Source organism: Lepus europaeus, chromosome 3, assembly GCF_033115175.1.
Source record: "Lepus europaeus isolate LE1 chromosome 3, mLepTim1.pri, whole genome shotgun sequence".
In the NCBI taxonomy this organism is placed as follows: domain Eukaryota; kingdom Metazoa; phylum Chordata; class Mammalia; order Lagomorpha; family Leporidae; genus Lepus; species Lepus europaeus.
Window position 1 is genome coordinate 41,923,989 of NC_084829.1, and position 26,292 is coordinate 41,950,280.

The window sequence follows — 26,292 nt, forward strand, 5'->3', positions numbered from 1 at the left end:
CAGCCATTTTATTCTTTTAATAAGAAATTTCTTCTTACAAAAACAAGGTGTAAAAAGTCAAGATTTACAAAAATCATAAAAACATGATTTATATTTCATACTCAAAAGAGGCAGGAACAAGATCCAAACATGGATTGTAATGGAGGTGGTCTGCGTCATTTTAAAAAAGGAAAAGGAACGGAAATGGTAACCACCGTACATTGATGTTCACAGAGCATGAGGCTTATTCTTGAGGCATTTCCACTGTTGAGCAGTACTGCGGGAAGAAGCCGTTTGGTGTTGCATAGCATTTTAGTGCACCACGTGGGTTCCAGGCCCCGGGGGCCTTTGCTGCTGGAAGAGAGTGAGGTGTGGCGGCAAGAACAGTGCGGTGAGGTGGAGGCAGTGCTGAAGGAGGCCTGGGCAGTGGGCGGCCTCCTTCATGAGGAGACCGGTGTTTGTAACCCTAAGATGCACAGCAGGGCCACTCTGGGGCTTTGGAGTCTTTGGAAACTGAGTATGTGAGGAACTGGTATGGAAAGACTCAAAGCTGTAGAAAGGCAGGGGCAGAGACAGGTTCCCCAGGGCAGCCTTTTTCTGGCCGCTTTACACTACTAGGTGTTTAAAAAAATACTGCTTTTCTGCACCAAGTCTCCTGTAGAGCTGGTGTGGGATTAAAGGACGAGAATCGGAGAGGAAGGTCAGTCTGACCACAGTGGCCCTACAGTTTGTTCACTAAAGGTGAACAAGACAGAGTGGTTTTTCTTCATCCTGCCAGCACAGATCTCATGAAGAAAGTTTGAGACCTAGCCTTTTTTTTTTTTTTTTTTATGTTTAAGAAGCGCCAATCTCTTGTATTACTCAGATGCATCCTGATAGGACGGAGCCGTGAGCTTGTGTCATTTTAGGCCTGTTGTTGACCTATGACGAAGCCAAGAACCTTCAGGCTCTACACTGGGATCATAGACATTCTGAGGCCATCACCCCTCAAATGGTGACCAGGAGGAAGTTTATAACCATGGCCTGGACGCTAAACCCCATCAGACAACTGCTGACATGAAACAGCGGCACTTGCTATTCTTTATGGGAAGGAAACTTAGATCCTGAAAGTCTTCATCCCTAAGTATGAACAGTTTGATTGGATAAAAATTTACAAATTTGAAAATCAAAACCCAACCAGTATTATAGCAACTTGCAAAAGCATAATTCTGGTTTCTCAAAACGTAATGTGTTAGTTTCAAAGTGATAGTGTTTACTCTTGGTTGGTTTTTAATGCCGTAATGCTGGTTGGGTACTGTTTCATTTACACTGACTTAACTCTCCAAAGTGATACGAATTTAGTAGTCTGAATCTAACAAGTGCCCAAATCAGTAATTGTGGAAGTGCAGGTGCTGGCTTTCATCAGCGCCAATGCAACATTGTCCCCACGGGAAGTCCATTTTGTATCACATCATACTTAGCCTGGGCTACTGAACGCTAGCACAGTAGAACACTTTTAGCTAGTTAAGATGTTAAGCATTAGTAGGTATGGAGAGGCCACAAAAACGAGGGCTTGCCTCGGCACTAGAGTAGCTGTGGTCTCTCAGAGCCATGAGTACCTAGTGGTTACAGTCACAGCCCTAGACGCAGAGAATGGTTATCAAGCATGGAAGATACAAACTAAACTCACAGTAGAATTTAGAAGGTGCTTTTCAGCATCAGTGCTGAGTTTAAAAAAGAATTAGAATAGCAGGGAGAAGCGTACTTACCTGGTTAAAAAACCAAAACCAAAAAGCCTCAGGGAGAAATCTCTTCACCTATGTAATGAGCCCAGTAACTAGGTTGAGGGACCCAGTTATCAGTGTGCTTTATGTGGCGAGCTTTTTAAACACCCTTTGGTGAGATGTCACATGCTCGGTGAAAAACTGAAGGTTGGAGAAAGAGAAGAAACAGGCTGTGCAGAGCCCTGCAGTGAGCACACCACCGACCCAGCCAGCACCTGGGGAACCTGTCGGGGGGCCAAGTCAGAGGCTGCGCCCTCCTTTGCACGATTACCTTTGCATATTACACAGTGCACTGCTTTCCTTCCAATCCTGTGTTCATGTGTTATAGGGGACTTTGCTACACTGCTTCCTGGCATTTTGTGAGAGAGAGCTTCAGAACCAAGGGAAGGTACCACTTCAAGAGGAACCCTTTTTGTCTGACATCTAACCAGCCTTAGTCACTGTTTGGATAAAGACCAAAAGGCTGTTTTTGTGCTCTTGCAACCAGCTGGTAAAGCAAGGCGTGGTCCTAGTGAGGGCCATGGTATACAGTTAGAAAGGGGTGGTCTCCCAGGCTGGTTTGAAAAGGCCAGAGCTGATGTCTGGAACCGAAGAGGGTGGAGAGAACTACACAGTCTGCCTTGAAGAGCAGCTGTGTGATGACCAATCACAAAGACAAAGAACTTGGAGATCACAATGACATCGCAGAACTTGCTGGTAAGAATAATTTGCATTCACACACAGAGATAAGAAATGCTTTTCGAAAGTCTGTGATACCAAGCGTCCTTTAAACACTGTACAGACTCATTTGCCACTTGAAATGACAAAAAGGAATCCTTTCCCTTAATCTTTTCAATCCCATGCAAACCGTAACTGGGTACAAGGCACCAAATTTTAGGAATTGTATAAAATTAGTTCACAAAACTTTATCAATAAGTAAAACAAATTCCATTTCTCCCTCCCTGCCTGCCCACCCCCTTCCCCACCCCCCACCCCACCCATCCCCAACCAAGTTTTCTTCTGCACTACTGTTGACCTCTCGGCCTTACACTGGGGCATGCCCCACTGCCAGCCAACCCACCTCATTGGTTCTTTCTTGGTACTTGGGTGGAGCTGTAAGCATAGCCAGAGTCGGGAACTCATACAATCATTGGCTCCGAAGCCTTGCCATTAAAAAAAAAATAAACTCTGCTATTGAGTCCATAGGACACATTAACATTTTCTACAGTTTCCAATCCTATTAATGACATTGTAAGAGACATCTGGGAATTCCTTCCAGTGTGGCACTGCCCCCGCCCCTCAGCCTAAGAGGGGACGTATCAAAGCGGGCAAGAGTTCTGTCCACCATTTACTAAGAGCTTCGGTTCCTGGCTGCTGAGGTCATTCCTATTGTTTGACACTAGTGTGGATGCCCTCCTAGAGGCAACCAAGGGTGAGGGTCAGGCTGGGTTGAGGTAAAAATCCCTTCTGAGGGCCAGGGTGCTTTCACTCGGCTGGCGACAGCAGCAGTAAACATGCCAGCCATCTGCAAGGGCTCCTGAAGGAGACTCCTAGCTCAGTGCCCTGGGAGAGAAGCAGGCCCGTTAAGGTCCACTAGGAGATCCTGGGGACGACTGGGTAGAATATGGTCAACTCCTAACTGGTTCTTATGTTCTTTTTAGACTGTTTCAATTTAACCTAAGATGCAACTGAGACATTCATCTACTTCAATATGTAAATAAATTAAAGGCAAAGGGACATTTCCCTCCCAACAGCCATCGGCTTATGCAGCAGGGAACTCTTTGAATAAACATCTCCTTAAATACTAACTTTGTAACAGTGTCTAGTGCTGCTGCCGCTGGGTACCTGAGGTGTCTGGGACCGTGGCGAGCACCTTCGCGAGTCGAGTCGGGCTCCGCTGGAGAACGCTGATGTTGGCTTCTATTCCAACTCATTTTACTAATTTGATACATGGGTGCCCAGCTAAGTTAAGCACTCATTTTACAATGTGCTTAATCTGCTTAAGAATCCTTAGAATATTTGGTATAAAACTACTTGTAAAAATTAAGTTTGAAGATCTTTTAGTTTTCCATTACATGCTTGTGTTTTAGTAAGTATTTCCCCGTGGACAGCTTACGAGGTGAAGGAGATGCTCTAGCTTTTCTCCATGTTGTAAGTTCTCTTTTTCTAGAGGAATAAATAATGGGATTCACGGGAAGATGAGGCACAACTTGTAGTTTCCTTTCCCTTTCACTCTCCGTAGTGTTCGGAGTTAACGCGCTTTTCCACTGCCGCAAGAAGTCTTCTCCCAGTCATGCTGACTTACAAACGTGGGTTTTAAGAGAACGGGGTCACATCCAAGCCTCTGGCAGCGTGGGCAGCTGTGACACTTTAAAACAGTGTCCAGGAGAGGCTGAGCCCAGGCAGCGCTTATATAAAGAAGCCTGCAGCAGATAATATAAACCAAACAGCATAAAACATGCCATACGCTATCGCTTCCAAATAAAAGCTAAATATTACAGAAACCTCACAGTGTTGGCAAAAGCAAGTTTAATTTAAAATATAGTCACTCCTTCCCTATCAGGGTGAACTATTTTCTGTCTGAATTTCCTCCATGTCTCAGTGCTGTCTGGAAGGTCCTATGGGAGAGTTCATCTCAAAAGAGGTCAACGGCAACTGCTACCCATCTGGGAAATGTGGCCCGTCAACATGGCTAAAGCTATATCCCTCACTCTTTCGCCTCGCTTTCCCCACTTCCCACCCTGCCCCTAACTCCCTTCCACATCTATTCCCTTCTTCTACCTGAATTCAAACATTAACATGGTACACTCAGTCAAAAGATGAGCATTCATAGTGGTAGGCTGAGGCTCACTGCAGTAAGCAGAGTTCGGGTTTGCGTGCACCTGCACCACGAGCCTCAGGGAAGCGCTGAGAAGTCAGTGGTGTGGATGGGGAGGAGGGTTTTTGTCCAGACTATTTCATTCCACTTAGAAACTAACTCAATCTAAAGTTTCATTTCACTAGCGCTGGAGTAAAGGACAGGGCACTCTTGTTTTTTTCTCCGATGGACTGAGTATTGGTGGAGTTGAGATTTGGGAGGAAACAGGCCAGGGCCATCAGTAATAAACTGTCAGGCAGGAGGGGGTGGGTTCCTCTGTAGTTCCCAGGCCCTAGCAGAATAACATCTCTCGGCACTTGTGAACATGACCATTCCAGCTCTCTAGCGGCAAGAAAGAAGCTGGATGCTGCACCAAGGTAAACAGAGGTGCCAGGCATTGAAGTAAGCTCCTGCCCACCCTCAGAACTGAGTGCTGAGAAAACCTTAAACATGCAGCTGAAGGCCCAGCTTAAACCATACATTTGCTTGCCCTAGACCTGAACCAGGCATCTGCTATAGAACTGGGATAGTCAGGAGCGAGTGCCCTTTGGCCTAGCATACAACCAAAAACACATACTAGTCTATTGCTTCCTTATATGAACTGCCCCTGCTTTAGAATGAAGGGATATTCATGCCAGTCTCAGAAGAATGGAATGATTAAATGACAGCACCAGCCAGAAAGGGTGGCATGTGAAAACCTCCCACTTTGCACAGGGAAATTTGCTCATTCTTCAACTGCTAGCCCCTATACAAGAAGTCTGCAAGTCTTCAACCCTTGAGGGTTACTTCCATCGTGGGAATAAATCCTTAGACTTCACTTCCCACCTTGGAACCAATCCCATCCAGCCGGCTAGCAGTGCAGGGCCCTCCTCACGTGCTCTGTCCAGGGCTCCTCACATCGGGAGGGTTCTTCTGGGGCTCCAAGAAAGTCCCAGTAGGCAGGGGAATCACATACTGGATCCCACTGTCCTGGCTGGACGTGACCAATTTGCTCCCTCTTTTCTCCACCCAGATCCCTCTAAATTCAGAAGCAACAGATGAAAGGATCTTCATAGAAGTTATTCCTTTTGATGTGTTTTATGGTAGGAGGGAATTCCCAAATCCATTCAAAGGAAAGTAATTCCGAATCTCATGAGAGGACATGAATCACCTGGCACCTTCTACTCTAGACCCAGTGAGGCAAACCTAGAAAAGTCGTCTGTTCCTGCAGTAAGCCTTATCTCCCATGAGAGGAGACGTAGACACCTTTAGTTCGAAAGCAATCCAGTCTTTGATGCACGCCTCCCGTTCAGGGGAATGTCTGGGGTCTGCCTTCACCGTTGCTGCGGGACTGCACCTGAGCTTGGAGTTGGGTTTCTGAGATTCTTGCATTGCCCTGCACTGTTCTTTGAGTGTAAAAAAGGATGTAGGCCTGGGTTTTGCACACTTCCTCGACACTGCATACATTCAGCTTTGAGTCATTGCAGTGGACCCAAAAACCTAGGAAACCAAAGGAGAGAAAGAGAGAAAATGACTACTTAACTTAAAATTTCTGTCAGCAGGCAAAACCAGGAGATGAAGAAAGGGACAGAGGAGTTCTGAATAGAGCCAAGCCTTGCTTCCTGGTGGCAGGGAAGGGACAAGTAAAAGAAACCAACAGACTTCCAGTGACCACTGGCTTTCACCACACCAACCCGCCCATGACACTGCAATACCCACTGACTGTACTTGTCCTCATTTTACTCAGGCTTTTCATGGTCCATTAGAGCCTTCAACCAAGACAGCCCAGATAGTGGGGGCTATGCAACAGGAAGAGGACAGGGAGGGGAGGAGCCCTGGAAATGGAGGACAGTGATAAGGGGAAATTTCGAAGCAATAGTGTATTTGTCTCCAGGCTCTGGCCAGCCCACCCTTCTGGGTGATGGGTTCGAGATGAGTGCCCTGCTGCAGGCACACCTGCAGCCCATCTGCCTGAGTGCAGTGGCCAGGAGGCTCTGCTCTGCAGGACAAGAACCAGAAGCTCCTTTGGAGGGGTCCCTGCATCGCTACACTTCCCATAGTAAGGGAAGTTGTAAGGACATGGTAAGTGCTCATTCAATGTCCTCAGCTTCGTTGTAAGCTAAAGCTAATGAGATTCATACAGTATCCCAATGGGGTTACTTCGGTACTACTGTTTCTGCATGACCAAAAAGGAAACGGTCCTGCAGAAGCAGCACAACGGTCACAATAGTAATACTACTGATAACCAATACTGTAGCCTTTACTACAACACCCTCCGACCATTGCTTTAGTAAGGACTATGTCCTGGGGACTGTTCAAAGCATGTGTAAACACATGTCAGTTCCTTTTAATTCTTAGAACAGCCTTGTTACTTAGTGAAATATTCAAAATTTGAATGTAATTTTCTTAATTCTTTCCACTGGGTTTTAATGTATGTACTTTTCCCCTAGGTGACCTGTGGGATGGAAATAAAAGGAAAGCAATGAAATGTGGATAAACCAACCCTTTTCCGTGTCCCCCACCCCACAGAGTAAAGCGCACGCACCTCCCTCTGTGTTGTAGCAATAGGCTGTGTAGTGTCCTGAGCCAAACCCTTTCCCGTGATGCATGACCACTGCGGAGAGATCATAGGCAAAGGTCTCTTTGTCAAGAGAGGAGAGCATGTCCCTGCAGCAGTAAGGTTCCATGGTTAATACCTGGTCAAAGACGACATGGACCCCAATCTTCTCTCGATGGTTACGGCCAGACCACCTGGAACACCAACATACAATCCTTACTGGTAAAAACTGGCATGTGTGATCACAGGCAAAGATAGATGAGACAGGGAACTGATAACACCCAACTTTCCAGCTTTGGTTTTCCCATCAATTAAAGGTGGTAATCAAGGTCCACATATAATTACTTTCCTGTTCCATGGAGAACTCTGAACCAAGAAATTCCTAAACAAGCAACTCGGGCAACCATTTTCTGGTGGTTTCCTGCCTGTGCTGCTTTTTGTTGATTGTTTTATATTTCACTATGAAGATGAAGCCACAAAAGCCCAAGTGAGGCTAGAAAATAACACAGATGCCAGGTGCCAGCTAGACAACTGAACAGGGCCACAAGAACTGAAGTCCAGTTCGCTGGCCCCAACACCAGCTGGCCTTACTGAGGCAAACCATTTCATCTCCATGGAAAGTGCAAGGTTTCAAGGGAATAAACTTCTGCGAAACCCCTCCCTCTTTCCCAACACCTGTGGAGACATTCACCCTCCCCAAAGCGCTGCAAGCGACTATTCCCACAGCTCCCAGCCCTCTGGGAGTGCCAGAGCAAGCTCACCTGAATCTTTTAAGGTGCAGCCGGAGGACCTGAGGTAGTCTGTAGATCATTAACTGCTTTCTAGCTTCACTCAGAACCAGGGGTTTTGGATTGGATTTTCGTCGTTTGCCTGTAAGGTTTGGGAAGGTGTAAGACACAAGTTGTGAGAAGTCTTGTTCTTTCCTAGCTATGAGATAGACAATGTCTTGCCACTCAACATGCATTCACCTTCTCTCTCAGAACTGGGGCCTCAGTTTTGTTTGGGGCAGCACTGTGATTTTCGTTGAGACTGTATTTCTCAGCTTCACACACCTGCATGGGATGGCCATGGTAGTTCTGGCTAAGATGAAAGGGGTGACAGTGTGGCACTCAGGATGGCTGCTTACAGAAGGCTGACTCAGTGTGAGGTGCATCCCTTTGGCCTTTCCACTGTAACTGCTGGAATTCCTCTTGGGTTGTGAGGTGACTCTGTGGATAGACACCTTGCACTGGTTCAGTCGAGTGCAAAGACAGAAGAGCTTGGGTTCCTGATGACCAGACATCTTTTATATAACATAACAATAAAACTATGTCTCATTAAAAAAATTGTTTATTACTTTCAGCAACTTGAAAGCAGAGCAACAGGGCAGGTGAAAATTATCTTCCATCTGCTGGTTCATTCTCCAAATACACACAACAGCAGGGCTGGGTCAGATCAAAGAGGAGCCTGGAACCCCATTCAGGTCTCCCATGTGGGTGACAGGGGCCCAAACACCCAAGCCATCATCTGCTGCCTCCTAGGCTGCATTAGCAAATATCTCATTTTAAGTCACTGTTATTTGGGTGTTATTTGGTTACCTAACCAAATACCTTGATACCTCTGCTTTGAAGTTTTTGCCCTCATCAACTTCCAGAATTGTTCGATGGGTCTAGGATGATATACTGCTGATATCACGGATTTATTAATGAGATATAAATGGACAGTCACTATAGCCTATGTAAATAGAGTAGAAGCATAGTTAGGATTCTATGCCATTAGATATGGGCTTATAAGTTACCATGTACCATAATATAACCGTATAAAACTTATTTTCACTAGATAGGCCTAATTCTATTTCCAGCTCACAGCTAGTTATATGTTAATGGAAAAGTTATTCAGAACTGATGCTCAGTTTTCTCACCAGTAAAATGGGGAATAATGCATTTATTTTAGGCTTAATAAGATAAAGGAGCCAGTGTTGTGGTGCGCAGGTTAAGCCACTGTCCAGGATGCTGGCATCCCATATCAGAGCACTGGTTCAGGTCTTGGCTGCTCTCCATTTGGATCCAGCTCACTGCTAATGCACCTGGAAAAGCAGTGGAAGATGGCCCAAGTGCTTGGGCCCCTGGAACCCACATGGGAGATCTGGATAGCATTTCAGGCTTCTGACCTTGAGCGAACCAGCAGATGCAAGATATCTCTATCTTGTGCTCTCTTTGTGTCACTCTGTATTTCAAGTAATTAAAAAATAAATCTTTAAAAGCAAAGATAAAAAGGAGAATATTATTAAAGGACAGAGTAAACAGATTCTTTAAAAAATATTTATTTATTTATTTACGTAAAAGGCAGAGTTGCAGAGCGAAAGGGAGAGACAGAGAGAAAGTTTTCTATTTGTTGATTCACTCCCCAAATAGCTACAACAGCCAGGGCTGGGCCAGGCCAAAGCTAGGAGCCCAGAATTCTATCCAAGTTTCCTGTGTGGGTGGCAGGAGCCCAGCACTTGGGCATCTCCCACTGCCATCCCAGGCACATTAGCAGGGAGCTGGATGGGAAGTAAATAGACAGAACGTGAACTGGTGCTCTGATATGGGATGCCAGTGTCACAAGCATCACCAAGCACTGGCTTAACCTGCTGCGCTACAATGCCAGCCCCTAAACAGAGTTTTTTTTTCCCTGCATGATTTAACTAGTGGATTATAATTTTGTTTCTACAGCTACTAAATTGTGGGGGAAATGCATTTCTAAATTCGAGCAAATAAATAATGGAAATATTTCTCTTAATTTCTATCAGAAGCCTTCTATCTAGTTCATTTACTGATAACTGCTCTGTTATTAAACTAGTAAATGGATGGAAATATAAAATTAGTGGTTCAGGCCGGCGCCGTGGCTCAACAGGCTAATCCTCTGCCTTGTGGAGCTGGCACACCGGGTTCTAGTCCTGGTCGGGGAGCCGGATTCTATCCCGGTCGCCCCTCTTCCAGGCCAGCTCTCTGCAATGGCCCAGGAAGGCAGTGGAGGATGGCCCAAGTCCTTGGGCCCTGTACCCGCATGGGAGACCAGGAGAAGCACCTGGCTCCTGGCTTCGGATCAGCGCGATGCGCTGGCTGCAGCGGCCATTGGAGGGTGAACCAATGGCAAAAGGAAGACCTTTCTCTCTCTGTCTCTCTCTCTCTCACTATCCACTCTGCCTGTCAAAAAAAAAATTTTTTTTTTTAAATTAGTGGTTCACAGTGGTGCCCGCTAATTGTCCCTGAGCCGTTAACACCGTGGCCCCAGTGTCTGAAGCGCTTGGCATCTGACTCCAAGTCCTGTCTGTACCACTTGTGAAAGGAGCAAATCACTGCAGATGACAGCGCAGAGCTTTCCGTGATAACGAGACGTGGAGGCGCTGCTTCTCATCGTACGCGGCATCAGAATGAGTGCACCCAGGACTGCGGGGCTGCCATCACGAGACGTGGGGGCATGCACAGGAAGAGTTCAGACAGGCCTGGCCATCTTTTCATTCCTAGTCAAGATTTTTTAAAATTATGGTAGCTGTCCGAGAACCCTGGCAGTGACTGCCACCCTCAGCAGAGGGAGTATGCGAGCTGAGATGAAGACCAGATAGGAGCTGGCTTTGTTTCCGTAAAATGAAATTCACAAAGAAAGAGAAATTACTGATCCAAATGAGATTGATCAGTTCTGTCTCCATTTGATTAAGCTGGCCACACAGACAGGCAGAAGACTGACAATTCTGAAACTTCACAAGCAACAGATCAATGCAACTCAGCCCCTCACTACAGCCTCCCCTCCCTGCTATTAGGTGCATCTGCCTAAAGGAACCCTGATACTCTGGTACATCTGGCAACCAGAAAAACAATCCTTTCTTACAAAAACACTTCTCGCCTAATCTATCATATCGAAGAATGGTGGAATTAAAGCTGTTAATATTCTTTTGTCTCATACAAGGAAACAGCTTTATGAGTTACTATTAAAGAAAACAAAACAAAACACAGACACTGCTCTAATAAAACAATTTAACTCATCTGGCTCTGTACCTTAAAATGGGATAAGACAGATGGAGAGATTTCAAATTTTCTTGCTTAATTTATTTTCATTTTATTTGAAAGGCAGAGACACACAGAGATCTTCCATCTGCTGGTTCAATTCCCAAATGCCTGCAACAGTCAGGGCTGACAACTCCATCCGGGTCTCCGACATGGGTAGCAAGGGTACTTGAGCCTGCTGCCTCTCAGGGTGTGCATCAGCAGGAAACTGGATTGGAAGCAGAGGAGGGACTCATACCCAGGCACTCATATAGGATGTGGGTATCCCAAATGACATCTTGACCACTGAGCCAAGGCCTGTCCTAATTTTATTTTAAAATGGCAAAATGGGGGCTGGTGCTGCAGCATAGCAGGTAAAGCCACTGCCTGCAGTGCTGGCATCTCTTACGGGCACTGGTTCAAGTCCTGACTGCTCCACTTCCAATCCAGCTCTCTGCTATGGCCTGGAAAAGCAGTGGAAGATGGCCCAAGTCCTTGGGCTCCTGCACCCGTGTGGGAGGCTGGAAGAAACTCCTGACTCCTGGCTTCAGATCGGCGCAGCTCTGGCCATTGCGGCCATTTGGGGAGTGAACCAGTGGATGGAAGACATCTTTCTCTCTTTCTGCCTCTGTCTCTCTGTAACTCTTTCAAATAAATAAATAAAAAGCTTAAAAATAAAATAAAACGGCAAAAATGCTATCAAATATGACTTGATTTTTGTCCTGATTTTTCAGAGAACATGTTTCCCATAATTTACTATTTTAAAAATTCATGAGAAAAATATATGAGAAGAGTTATTATAATTTTTAAAAAATTTGTAGCCCGAATTTTTATAGCTGTAAATTGATTTCAAGGTCTCTGCACAATTTGTGTGTGTGTTTTTTTTTAAAAAGATTCATTTATTTGAAAAACAGTGACAGAAAGAGGGAGATTATGTATATATAATGGCCACAACAGCAGGGACTAGGCCAGGTTTCCCATATGGATGGATCCAAAGGACCTGGGCCATCTTCTGCTGCTTTCCCTGGCACATTAGCAGGGAACTGAATTGGAAGTGGAATAGCCAGGATTTGAACCGGCACCCATATGGGATGCTAAGGTCAAAGGCTTTCTTTACCTGCTGTGCCACAATGCTGGACCCTGCAAATTTTTATACACCATAAAAACTAGACAGGAGCTTCTACATATTTGCTCTGCCTTTTCTCTGCGCACACTGGGTTAGAAAAAGCATTGATTGATGTTAGTATGGTCAGGGAGAAGGGCCCTGCACATGATGCCCATGTAACCATATGAAAAGTGTTCCACTTTAAAATGAAAGCTATTAGAAAGAATTCCCTTATGACCCTCTTTGAAATGTGAACACTTCAGATATATGAAAAAGGGGGGAAATGCAGAAAATATCCCTGAAGCTGTCACTGAGAAATGTACCTTAAGACTTGTGCTTTTGTAAGAAAACTTTGTACCAACTTTAGCAAAACTTCTGGCAAACTAAATTAATCTCCTAAGTCAGTCTAAAAGCCTGCTTTTCTGACAGTACAGTCCTCAAACACGCTGTGTCACCTGAATTTAGACAACTGTCAGGCTCTACCTTCATGAATTTAAGCAGTACCCCTGTAGCACTATGTAGCTAAGTATTAACATTCTCAGAGTTGCAATTTCAGGAGCCACAGATTCAAATGCCTCTCAAGAAAACAACTAACGTCCATCAGGAGGGGTCAAAGAAGGCCCAACACATAGGCCTTTGTTTTCTTTCCTAATAAAGGAATAAAATCCTTATGCTTGTTTTTCAAAAAACAGGAGAATAAGATGTTGGTTAAAAGATGCTTTAGAGGCCAGTATTGTGGCATGGTGGGTTAAGTCACTGCCTACAACGCTGGCATCCCATACTGGCATCCACTGGCATCCTGGCTGCTCCACTTCCAATCCAGCTCCCTGATAATGGCCTGGGAAAGCAGCAGCAGATTAGCCCAAGTACTTGGATCCCTGGATCCCTGTATCCATGTGGGAGACCCGGATGAAGCTGCTGGCTCCTGGCTTCAGCCTGGTCCAGCCCTGGCAGTTGCAGGCATTTGGGGAATGAAGCAAGACAGAAGATTCTCTCTCTCTTTCTTTCTCTCTCTCTCTCTCTCTCTCTCTCTCCCCCCTTCTCTCTATAACTCCACCTTTCAAATAAAGAAATCGATCTTTTTAAAAAATAAAAAATGCTTTAGAGCCATTCAAGCCAAGTTACTTTGGACTCAAGGGGCAAAAGAAGCATTTTGAACCCAGTTGCACACCCCCACGGCCCACCCCCACCTCTCCACATAGCACTCACTGTTACACTGGTCACAAGCGTAGATTCTCCCTTCCAGGGCCTCTGTCTCTGTAAACTTGGCCAGCATCTCAGTGAGCAGGCACTCCGTCTGATTCAAAGGGACAAATCCCTTTTCTATGCAGTGATAGCGTTCTGGAAATTCCAGGGACAGATCCCAAAAGGGCTCAATGGTATTGGACTTGTAATTGCATGACACACAAGTGACCTAGAGTGAAGAGATTGATTTACAGGTTATAGACCATCTATGCTTCCCACATACATTTTTGCTGGCTTTATACAAGACACATAGCTTTATAGAAACTAAGGGTATAATTTTAAAAACTGTAACATTAGAATAAACATAATTTTAATAAAAGAGTTAGAACACATGACTTCCGGTATACATGTCTAACTACGTGATGCTGGCTGGAAATGAGGAGCCACACAGCACAGAGATCACAGCTCCCTTTCTTCTCTCTCAAACTATGCTCTGCCATTCGACGCTGCAGTGGGACAGACCGCACGCCATCGCGGAATCACAGATGGAGAATTTGCAGGTCCCTGTCCACTTCTGTCATCTCTGCGTTCTGCCTCTTGGCTCTGTCCTTTCACACTGCCCAGCCTGCCTCTCTCTACGCCCTTGTTTCTCGCAGTCCCCACCCGGTACACACAGCCTCAAAGTACTATGATTCTCTCCACTATAACCTTCCCCGGAGCATGTTTCTTTCTAAGGGAAGGGTGTGCAGAGGTAGTGTTGATAAATAGTGCCCTTTCTATGATGGAAAAAAAAAAAAGCCTCAATGAACTCTCTTCCCATTCCACTCAACATTATTTCAAAATCCTAAAAACCAAGACATAAAACTCCAGTAGCACAGTACAGAGGTTTTACACGAATTTCTAAGTTGCCTACCTCCCCCACTTTTAGAAACATTTATTGAGAGGCAGAGAAAGAGACAGGCAGGCACTCCCACCTGCTGGTTCACTTTCCAAATGCCCAGAACAACCAGAGCCACAGCCAGGCACTGGGAACTCAGCTGGGATCCCCCACGTGGTGGACAGGAACCCCATTACTTGAGCCATCACTGCTGCCTCCCAGGGTCCACATAAGCAAGAAACTGGAATAAGGAGCCAGAGACCAGTACTGAACCAAGGTTTTCTGACTTAGGGGCACTGGCATCTTAACTACTAGCCTAGCAGTCAAAAAATTCTTTTTCTGAATCTTTACACAAGGTCTTACCTATGAATCTTTGCTTAGGTCTCTATATGGCTAAAGATCCAGGAAATGGAAAAAAAAAAAAAAAACACAACAACCTGGTGTTAAATTGGAAATGGCATAGAAAATTAATTTTTAAAAAATATTATGTAGGATCTCTGTCTTTAATGTGCTGTACACTGTTATTTAATGCTATAACTAGTACTCCAACGGTAGTTTTTTCACTTTGTGTTGCTATATGGGGCAAACTGTTGAAATCTTTACCTAATATATACTAAACTGATCTTCTGTATATAAAGAGAATTGAAAATGAATCTTGATGTGAATGGAAGGGGAGAGGGAGCGGTAAAGGGGAGGGTTGCGGGTGGGAGGGAAGTTATGGGGTGGGGGGAAGCCATTGTAACCCATAAGCTGTACTTTGGAAATTTATATTCATTAAATAAAAGTTTAATAAATGAAAAAAAAATGTAAAAAAAAAAAAAAAAAGATCCAGGAAATGAAAACGTTAGTAAAGCAGCAGGAGGGAGGCTTGCTTGGGTCTTTGGCATGCTCCCAGCCACCTCCCTTCCTTGCGTTTACAGCAGCAAGAATGCTATTTCAAACTACTGTGGAAACAGGATTACAGGTAAATTCTACTCGATTTCCTAACACGGATGAAAGGATGGCAGGCCAACAATGAGCACTCAATCATATACACCTGTTAATGGTTAGTCATTCACTGATAATAAAGCCGTATGGCCAGTTAAACTAAAAATTTGGCAGGAAAGAAACAACCCAAAAGTTCACCAACAAGGCCATCAGCGAGAGGCACAGTGGCCACCCTCGGTCGGCACTGTCACAGCCAACGCTGCCTACGCTGATTAGCCCAATACTCCGGGAGAGGGCTCACAGGGAGCCCAGTCAGACACCCAATCCTCCCTCTGGTGTGCTGGCCAGTTTTGTGGATGGGGTGGGCACAGACCTACCTGACTGAGCAGCTGCCCGTGAAATATAGTGTTCACCACCTTTAAGACCTGTTTGGTGAGCTTCCTCTGGGAGAAGGGGATGAGGATGCGGCGTGCGGCGCCCTCCGACTCCAGCTCCTGCTGCACTTTGTGCAGCAGCTCGCAGAGAAATTCCTGCGCATCCTGCTGGTCGTAGCCGCGGAAGGCGGGGATCAGGCTCCACACCGAGTGAAGCATGGCGAAGGGCGACACCAGGGCCCACTTCCCCGACCACATGACTCGGAAGAGGGTGTGCAGCTCGTGGCAGAGGGAGATATGCTTCGAGCTGGGCTCCTTGTTCTGGATGAGCTCCAGGCTCCGGCTGATGGAGGCTCCCCCGTTCCAGCAGAGGCCCTCCCGCTCGCACGCCTCGGCCCTGTGGCTGCGCGCCGACAGCTCGGTGGCCGAGCTGCTGACGGGCTTGCCCGAGAGCTGAGCCCTCCCGTTGGTGGCTTGGGGAAACAGGTGCTCGGTTGTGGAAGGGTCGAGGTTCAGGAAACATTCTCGGAACTTCTGCAGGTGGCTGAGCACCTGGAGGATGGAGTTCATGTAGCAGGTGTTGCCCAGGTTGCGCAGGCCCGTGACGCCCGGGGCCACCGCCGGCTGGCGGCGCGGCTTGAGCGCGGCGGCGGGCGCTCGGCGTGAGGTAGGCAGGCCGGCGGGGCCGGCGGCGGCGCGGGGCGCGTGCAGCAGCAGGCGCGCGCTCTTGCGCGGAGGGGCGCTGGCCAGCTCCTCCAGCAGCCGCCGCTTCACCTCGCGCCGCCGCTGCCGCGCCGCCTCCTTCTTGCGCTCCAGCGCCTCCTCCCGCCGCCGCTGCTCCAGCTTCGCCCGGCCCCGGGAGCTCTTCTCGAACCACAGCCGCAGGGTTTTGGCCAGCAGACGCTGGCGCCGGTACCACAGAGCCGTGAGCATCTGCGGCTGTCCCTGAGGAGCGCGCTGCGGCGGGACCACGTCCTCGCCCGCAGCCATGGACCGCAGCGTCCGCCCGCGCCTCACCGGCGGGTCCTGCTCCTGGCCGCGCACGGCCAGCAGGGAGCTTGTCAGCAGCTTCAGGTCCCCCTCCGGGTTATCGTTGAGCACGTAGTCCTCGCACAGGTAGCAGAACACGTACAGGTCCCGGACTTCCATGGCCAGCGGGTGTCCAGTCTCCTCGAAGTGTTTCCGGGCGTGGTCCTCGATGTAGCGGCCGCAGGCCACGTGGGAGCACTTGAGGCAAGCCCACACGGACTCGGTGGTGGCGCACTCCAGGCAGCGCCACTTCTGAGGGTTCAGGATCGAGTGGTCCTGGGCGAGCCGTAACCGTCCTACATGTTTGCATCTATCCATGTCTCAGAGAAGTTGCCACGCTCTTAACCTGGCACGATAAAGTCCGCAAGAAGGAAAAAGAAAAAGAAAATGAAAATACTTTCAGCAAAACTGGTTTCTTAGAAGAAGGCTTGCCACTGGCATTTCACTGTGACTCTTAGTTTCAATTCGAAATTGGTACTTTTGAAAGTTCCTTTGAGAGTTATGGTATTTCAAGTGCCAACAGGAGAGATGAAGGGCCTCAAATAAAAAAGGCAATATTAGGTGGAGTTCAATGCACTCAAAGCAGAGATAACAAGATAAGGTAAAGATAAGCAAAAGCCTTGCTTTATAGAACAGAGTATCATTTTAATGATACTTGGCTAAGCGGAGGTGACTGTGAGCCTCCATTTAAATAACATTTAATGTGTCTTTTGCAAAGAACAATTAAATCTTGTAGAAAGGGTGGACTTATTTTTTTTAAACCTTTAGTGAAAGAATATGCAAGTAAGGAATGAGACATTTTATTTAAGACAAGAAAGGCAGTGGCACTGGTATTAAAGTCTTTAACTACTGAGAAAAAAGAAAGCAACAAATCTTCCATATGACCTATGTGAAAATGTTTTTTAAAATAGTGTTCAGGGGCTAGTGTCGTGTCCACTTGTGATGTGACATCCCATGTCAGAGTGCTGCTTCCAGTCCCAGCTGCTCTTCCAATCCTGCTTTCTTTTAATGTGCCTAGGAAAGCAGTAGAAGATGACCCAAGTGCTTGATCCCTGCCATCCACTTGGGAGACCATCATAGAATTCTTGGATCCTGGCTTCAGCCTGGGCCAGTCCTGGCTATTGCAGCTATTAGGAGAGGGAACTAGCAGATGGAAGATCTCTCTGTCTGTCCGTCTGTCTCCCTCCCGCCCTCCCTTCCTCTTCACCCCATTTCTCTGTCACTCTGCCTTTCAAATAAATAAATAATTAAAACAACATTGGTATATATTGAGCTTTTTTTTTTTTTCTTCCTAACATTTCTTTGGTATTTGTCAGAGAACCCTAGTGGATGGAACCCTAGGGGACAATTTCTCCAAGGGAAATAAGCCAGATGACTGATTTTTAAGAAAGATTCATTCATTCATTTATTTGAAAGGCAGAATGACAGAGAGATGGAGAGAAAGGGGGAGAAGAAAGGAGGGAGAGAGAGAGAGAAAGATCTTCTATCTGTTGGTTCATTCCCCAAATGGCTGCAACAACCAGGTCTGGACCACGCTGAAGCCATGAGCCAGGAACTCCATCTGGATCTCCTATTTGGGTGGCAGGAGCCCAACCACTTGGGCCATCTTCTGCTACTGTCTTCAGCAGGAAGCTGGATTGGAAGTGGAGTAGCAGGGACTCAAACTGGCACTCCAATATATGGGATCACAGGATGCCAGTATTACAGGCAGCGGCTTAACCTGCTGAAGCACAATGGTGGCCACCAGATGACTATTTTATTTTAAAAAAAAGATTTTATTTATTTATTTGAAAGGCAGAGTTACAGAGAGATACAGATAGAGAGACAGACAGAGACGGAGAGACAGAGATCATCCATCTATTGGTTCATTCCCCAGATGGCTGCAACAGCCAGGGTTAGGCCTAGCCAAAGTCAAGAGCCAGGAGCTTCATCCAGGTTTCTCATATGGGTGGCAGGGGCCCAAGCACTTCTACTGCTTTCCCAGACACATTAACAATGAGCTGAATTGGAAGTGGAGCAGCTGGGCTCAAACCAGCACCTGTATGGAATATTAGCATTGCAGGTGGAAGCTTAACAAACTATACCACAACACTGGTCCCACAGATGACTATTTTTTTAAAAAAGCTTTTTACTCTTTGGAATCATGACCTCTTTTTCCCCCTTCAATACCAGGATTTAAAATCCCATAAAGATAGATCCTCTTATTAAGTGACTTTCTTTCACCTCACTTCTCCCCAGTTTTCATCCCTGTGAGCAAATACAGTTCAGTGATTATCAGGTGAGCCCAGAGAAGAGCTAGACCTAGTGTACTCTGAGCTGTCCCTTTAGTTTTCAGATGCCACTTTTGGCCTGTTCTATTAGGAAAACCCACAGAGCAAGCTCATGTACTGCAGGATCAAACTCCAGGTGCTTATCCTTTTCACTGCCCATTCCAGATGGCAGAGCCATGTCTTTGTAAAGGAAACCTCAAACCACGCAAAGGAAAGCAATCTAGAGTATTCCCAGACAAGTCAGGGCATGGTTTTCCTTTGTGAACTGCCAGGATTTAGTTTCTACTATATTATGTAACTAATTATTACCCTTTATTATTATTCCAAATTATTATTTTTATATTGACTTGTTGCTGAGTGCCTTACAAGTCATTTCTCTGGATATGTTTATCCATTTTCTTTCTTTTTTTTTTTAAGATTTATTTTATTTATTTGAAAGGCAGAGTTACAGAGAAGTAGAGACAGAGAGAGAGGTCTTCCATCCACTGGTTTACTCCCCAAATGGTCACAATGACCAGGGCTGGGCTGATCTGAAGCCAGGAGCCAGGAGTTTCTTCCTGGTCTACCACGTGGGTGCAGGGACGTAAGGACTTGGGCCATCCTCTGCGGCTTTCCCAGGCGCATCTGCAGGGAGCTGGATCAGAAGTGGAGCAGCCGAGACTTGAACCACCGATGCCAGTGCTGCATGCCTGGGTTTTAACCCGCTGCACCACAGCGCCACCCCCATCCATTTTCCGACTAGTTATAATCTCCTTCCATAAAGAAATCGGTGTTATCTTTGTTTTTACTCTTTTATAATGCCAGGACTTGTCAGTATTCAGCTCTTAGTAGTGAAAAGTAGTCTGTCAGAAATACCCTCACACACATTCCAGAAGAGTACTGGAACAATCACTTTTATTTACTTTTCTTAGGGCACAGCCAAATCAAAACCTATTTACGTTAAAAAGATGAATGATAAAAAAAGGAATTTTCTTTTTGCTCTTTAGTCTCAATGCAGAGTACAAGTTGGGTACACATGATGCTTACAGTCAGTTACTGGGGACACAAAAGATCTGCAGAGAAAGAACAAAGTGAGTGGGAAATCAAGAGATAGGCAATTCCCAGGCTTCTCACTCAATTTTCCAACTGTAGTCGTGAACCGCCTATCTTTTTCCCCTTAAGATTTATTTTATTTGTCTGAAAGGCAGAGTGACAGAGAGAGATCTTCCATCCACAGGTTCACTCCCCAAATAGTTGCAACTTTCCCAGGCGCATTGTCAGGAAGTTGGAATGGAAGTAAAGCAGTGAGGACATGAAATCAGTGCTCTGATGTTGCAGGCACAGCTTACCCTGCTGTGCCACAACAGTGGCGCGTGTGAGGGTGAGGGTGGTGCTCTAACCACCTATCGGCATCAGAATTTCCTAGGCTACTTCCTGGTTACTATTCCAGAGAATGAATCTGAGTCTGGAGAGGGGGTTCAATCTCCATTTTAATCATGCTCACAGATGATTCTTTTTTTGCATGTTATTCTAATAAACATAAGAGAGATGAATAACTCCTCATAGAAACCAGAGAAACGATTTCATTTCTCAGATTCTTCCATTTAGGGGCTGGCGCTGTGGCGCAGCAGGGTAAAGCCCTGGCCTGTAGCACTGGCATACCATATGGGTGCCGGTTTGAATCTCATCTATTCCACTTCCGACCCAGCTCTGCTAATGTGCCTGGGAAAGCAGCAGAAGACGGCCTGAGTCCTTGGGCCCCTGCATCCACGTGGGAGACCCAGAAGAAGCTCCTTGCTTTGGATAGGCTCAGCTCTGGTTGTTGCAGCCATTTGGGGAGCGAACTAGCAGGTGGAAGACCTCCCCCCTCTCTACCTCTCTTTGAAAGTCTTTAAAATAGATAAAATAAATATTAAAAAAAATTCTTCCATTTAGACCAGACAGACCAGAATAGCTTTCTGCAATGATGGAAATATTCTTTATCTGTGCTGTCCCGTACTGCAGTAACTAGTCACACATGACTTCAGGGTACCTGAAATGCAATTAGTGAGACTGTAGGCCTGAATTTTAAATTTTATCTAATTAATTGTAATCTATGGCCAGTGCCGCGGCTCACTAGGCTAATCCTCCGCCTGCGGCACAGGCACCCCAGGTTCGAGTCCCGGTCGGGGCGCCGGATTCTGTCCCAGTTGCCCCTCTTCCAGGCCAGCTCTCTGCTATGGCCCAGGAAAGCAGTGGAGGATGGCCCAAGTGCTTGGGCCCTGCACCCCATGGGAGATCAGGAGAAGCACCTGGCTCCTGGCTTCGGATCAGTGCAGTGCCGGATGTAGTGGCCATTAGGGGGGTGAACCAATGGAAGGAAGACCTTTCTTTTTGTCTCTCTCTCTCACTAACTCTGCCTGTCAAAAAAGAAAAAAAGAAATCTAAATAGTCACATGTGGCTAGTGACTCCAGTATTTTTTTTTTTTTTTTACTTTTTTTTGACAGGCAGAGTGGACAGTGAGAGAGAGAGAGACAGAGAGGAAGGTCTTCCTTTGCTGTTGGTTCACCCTCCAATGGCCACCGTGGCCGGCGCGCTGCAGCCGGCGCACCGTGCTGATCCGAAGCCAGGAGCCAGGTGCTTCTCCTGGTCTCCCATGGGGTGCAGGGCCCGAGGACTTGGGCCATCCTCCACTGCACTCTCGGGCCACAGCAGAGAGCTGGCCTGGAAGAGGGGCAACCAGGACAGAATCCGGCGCCCCGACCGGGACTAGAACCCGTTGTGCCGGCGCCGCAAGGCGGAGGATTAGCCTGTTGAGCCACAGCGCCAGCCGACTCCAGTATTAAAACAGGATGGGGGCCGGCGCTGTAGCATAGTGGGTAAAACCATTGCCTGCAGTGCTGGGATCCCATATGGTCGATGGTTCAAGTCCCGGATGCTCCATTTCTGGTCTCGCTCTCTGCTATGGCCTGGGAAAGCAGCAGAAGATGATCCAAGTCCTTGCGTCCCTACACCCACATGGGAAGACCAGGAGGAAGCTCCTGGCTACGAAATGGTGCAGCTTCGGCTGTTGCAGCCAATTGGGGAGTGAACCAGTGGATTGCAGACCTCTCTCTCTCTCTCTGCCTCTCCTTCTCTCTTTCAAATAAATAAATAAATCTTAAAAAACAAACAAACAAACAAACAAACAAAAAAAAAAAACAAAAAAAAAACAAGGGCCGGCACTGTGGCACAGTGGGTTAAAGCCCTGGCCTGAAGTGTCGGCATCTCATTTGGGTGCTGGTTCAAGTCCTGGCTGCTGCACTTCCAATCCAGCTATGGCCCGGGGGAAAGCAGTAGAAATGGCCCAAGTCTTTGGGCCTCTGCACCCACATGGAAGACCAGGAAGAAGCTCCTGGCTCCTGGCTTCAGATTGGCGCAGCTCCGGCCATTGCAGCCATCTGGGGAGTGAACCAGCGGATGGAAAACCTCTCTCTCTCTCTCTCTCTGCCTCTCCTCTCTCGGTATAACTCTGACTTTCAAATAAATAAATAAATCTAAACACACACACACACACACACACAAAACCAGGATGGGCTTAAATACACCAGGAATACTTAAAAAAGTAAAATAAAAAGCTCACCACTCAGCTTTTCTTTTTGTTTTCATTCCTTCTATAGATTCAATACTTGCTGAATCAAATTTGAAATTTATAACTCAAACCCTGATACCTGGCAAATCCCCATTTTACCCTCGATGTGTTCAGGAATTTAATTGCTACTGAGATGTTATCATGTGAAATATAGCACAGCTTCAAATCATACAGAGAGAATATTTCTGTAGGGATACAGCAACACAATACCCAGAACTCTACTGTGCTAGAACAACCAAGAGCCAAACCAGAAAGACATGGACGAACTATCCTACACCAGCCCCACGGTGAACGGCCAAACAGAAAGGGCCCTCTGGAAAAGCGTTCTTCCGATTTCATTTTCTGATCTATAAATCTGCTGATCACGCACATCCGTTCCTGCACAACCCTTTCCCATTACAAGTCTGTCGTGGCGACTCACTCACCTGCCATATGGCAGAGCAAATCCATTCAGGAAAACACAGGGCTGCTTTGCACCTCGCCCTGCTGATAAAAAGGTAGGCAGACGAGCTTGTCTAGAGGAAGAACACATCTGACCACGACATGGAAATCTTCCAGAGTGACATGAAAGAAGAAAGCCACCTTAACCAGCACACAAGCTGGTGAATACGGAGAACACAACCTCAGGTATGCTCGGCCCCAGAAACACAATGTGTTTGACTTGCCTCTCAGATGCAGTCTCATCACTTTGATACAGAGCAAGGCCTGACACTCCCTGGCAGAAAGAGAGAATTTATTTGACAGTTTTCCCCTCAATATTCTCAAAAGTCATAATAATGCTAACATTTCCACGTCAAACATACATCACCCAGGCTGGGGGGCCCCGGTATCCAAAACAGATAAACTAGCAGTGACTGGAAAAGAACAGGATGTGTCTGTCAGGGTCTACATCAGCAAGTAGATCAGCACACCTGCACACCCAGGATTGAGCTGCATTCAGGCAAAGTACAGCAGACAAGATATTGGCTTTCAGTTGTTTAACTACCATGTTTTTATTTTAAAAGTCTGAATTAACTGAAGCCAAAACCATAACCAGGATTTAAAATCATTCTACTATAGATAACTATCACTATTAAATGAAATGATAATGGGGGCCGGCGTTGTGGCGTAATAGTTACACCTCTGCCTGCAAACCAGCTGCTCTACTTCCGATAGATACAGCTCCCTGCTAATGTGACTGGGAAAGCAGCAGAAGACAGCTCAAATGCTTGGGCCCCTGCACCCACGTGGGAGATGTGGAGGGAGCTCCTGGCTCCTGGCCTCAGTCTGGCCCAGCTCCAGCTGTTGTGGCCATTTGGGGAGTGAACCAGTGGATGGAAGATCTCTTTCTATCTCTCATCCTCTCTCTGTAACTCTGCCTTTCAAATAAATAAATAAATAAAAAATCTTAAAAAAAAGAAAAGACAATGAAATCTCTCCAACTTTTGCCACTTGTTCTGACAAATTTCTAAATTTATAACATCACCTTTTAAAAAGTCTGCATGAGAGGATTAACCATTAGAATCATCTTTAAAAATCTATACCTTGAAAATATGATTTGAATTGCACTATTTACATTATTCTCAAACAACAAATTTCTTAGGAAATCCTAAATGCACAACTGCATCACCAGAAATAAAATTTCTGGAGGAAAAATCAACAAAAGGAATATAGGGAAAAATAAAGGGACTCTAAGGAGTTCCTATTTTCTCTCTCTCAATGTATTGATTTCTCCCTCAGTTCTTTAACTAAGGACATGGAATAAGCCTGCCCAGTCTTGCTAAGACCAAGTGGCATAAATTCCAGCTTCAGAGAGAGTAGACACTATGGTAACATGCTGACAGTCTTCATTTACATAAAAGAATACTAATTACGTGGTATCATCAACATCTGTGATTCTGCTCACTGCCATATGCGACAGTACTGGGTATTTTAACCCTTCAGTTCACTAAATGTACTCAGAATTCCATCTACCACACAAGCAAAGACTTCTTGAAGAGACACAGTGAATACATTTTTTACAAATAACATGTTAAAAGTGAATTTTCTTTTCTGCTAACACCTTATTTCAAGAGGTATGGGAAAAGATAATTTAATGTCAATATGTAATTATGAAAAAGAATTTTTTAAAAATCAAGGTAGAAAAGACATTAAGATCTAGTTAATAATCCAAAAGGGGAGAGTGCCACATTCTAGAGTATCGTGTAGAACTATAAAAGTACAATGACACTAGCCTTTTGAATTTTCATATTTACAGCTAAAACAAACACAGAAAAGCAGAGGCAGACATTGAGAAGGGAGGGCTCAGGGAAAGAAACTTCAGAAGTGTTTTGCTATGGGGTAGTGGGGCCCTGGGATTGGTGAACAGGCAGTGGGTCTTTGAAGGCTGCTGGATTTTCCCTTTTTCCTTCATTACTACTCTCCTTGAATGTGGGGGTTGGGTAAGTGGACGAGGGCTAACCTCTAGGTCAGTCTAGCTCAGAGGCTCCCTGAGACTCTGACTCTGAGAAGGGCTCCAAAGCCGACCTGAGAGCTGAAAGTCCAAGCAGTAGCTGTTGGCCACAAAGAACAGGACCTACCGTGCTGGGTGTGCCAGAGCTCTTGTGAAGTATGCTTTCACTCATCTGTCATCACTAAGCAAGTGCTGATGTTCAAGTCTACCTAATGCTGGCTTACAGCAGTTTTAAGAATATGCCAACATGGCAATGTCTCACTTGCATTGAGATTTTCTGTCTTCAATGAAAAAGGAGCAGAGTTCATCTAGGACACTGGGCCCTGCACACTGGTTTACCCACGGGAAGGGTCAACCCTGCCTTCCGACAAAAGACAGATGAACTGGCAGAGTACATATGCTTGCTTCACACTGCATAGCAACTTCTCTAGTCATAGGAAGAGCTAGAATTCGGCCTCTGTTCCTTCATTCTCTGCTCTCATTCGTTTGCCTTCTTCCTGGCACTACAATTACTTTCAGTTGTCTTCTGTTTAAAGGGAGAGACAGACAGACACAAGTTTCCCTTTCCTCTAGGCTATCCTTGACACTGCTGCTAGGTTTTAGCCCTCTCCTGCTTAACTTTATTTGTGGCATGAGTCTCGTGCAGCTTCATGTCCCTCATACCTCATTCCTTAACACCTCCATCTCATGCAGACTTTTCTCAAAGGTCACTGGAAATTTTCTTATAATTATTTAGCCTTTTCTCAATTCCCATCCATATTTATTCTGTATTTGACATGCACTACTCATTCTCTTCTGAATTTTATGTTATTATTTTTGAAAAAGATGTATTTATTTATTTGAAAGGCAGAGAGAGAGAGATGGTATCTTTCATTTGCTGGTTCACTCCCCAAATGGCTGAAAAGGGACAGCTAGGCAGCTAGGGCTGGATCAAATTGAAGCCAGGAGTTAGGAACTCCACCCAGGTTTCCCACATGGGTGGCAGGGGCCTAAGTACTTGGGCCATTCTCCACTTCTTTCTCAGGTACATTAACAGGGAGTTGAATCAGAAGCAGAGCAGCTTGAACCAATGCTCCTACATGGGATGCCAGCAACACAGGCAGCAGCCCAACCTGCTGTACCACAATGCCAGCCCCTCTCTTGAATTTTAGGCTACTGTATTTTTTTGGTTTTCTTTCTACATCTATAGTCACACCTTCTCTGTTTTCCTGAAAGGTAGGCTTACCTTAAGGTTCTGTTTTCAGTTGTCTTCACAATGATTTTATCTATTTCTAGAACCTCAAGTATCAGTTCAAGATTATGCATTTTAATCTCGGTAAATATTTTTAAACAATTGCCCTGAGGTATCATTTGCATACCACAAAATTCACTGATTTAAAGTGTATA

General features: G+C 45.9%; 1 protein-coding gene across 5 annotated transcripts in view; it reads right to left on the reverse strand.

Annotated features, from left to right (window-relative positions):
• Window positions 1–2,732: 2,732 nt before the first annotated feature.
• Window positions 2,733–26,292, reverse strand: part of USP49 (ubiquitin specific peptidase 49) — a 96,425-nt gene continuing 72,865 nt past the window's right edge. For all 5 annotated transcript variants that reach the window (XM_062186099.1, XM_062186100.1, XM_062186101.1 and 2 more), the window contains exons 3-7: window positions 15,590–16,961; window positions 13,433–13,637; window positions 7,876–7,984; window positions 7,103–7,308; window positions 2,733–6,057 (exon numbers count right to left, since the gene is read on the reverse strand). In XM_062186099.1, the coding sequence (XP_062042083.1) occupies window positions 5,867–6,057; window positions 7,103–7,308; window positions 7,876–7,984; window positions 13,433–13,637; window positions 15,590–16,933 (2,055 nt within the window). In that variant the 5' untranslated portion in view covers window positions 16,934–16,961 and the 3' untranslated portion in view covers window positions 2,733–5,866. The remainder of the gene's footprint in view (window positions 6,058–7,102; window positions 7,309–7,875; window positions 7,985–13,432; window positions 13,638–15,589; window positions 16,962–26,292) is intronic.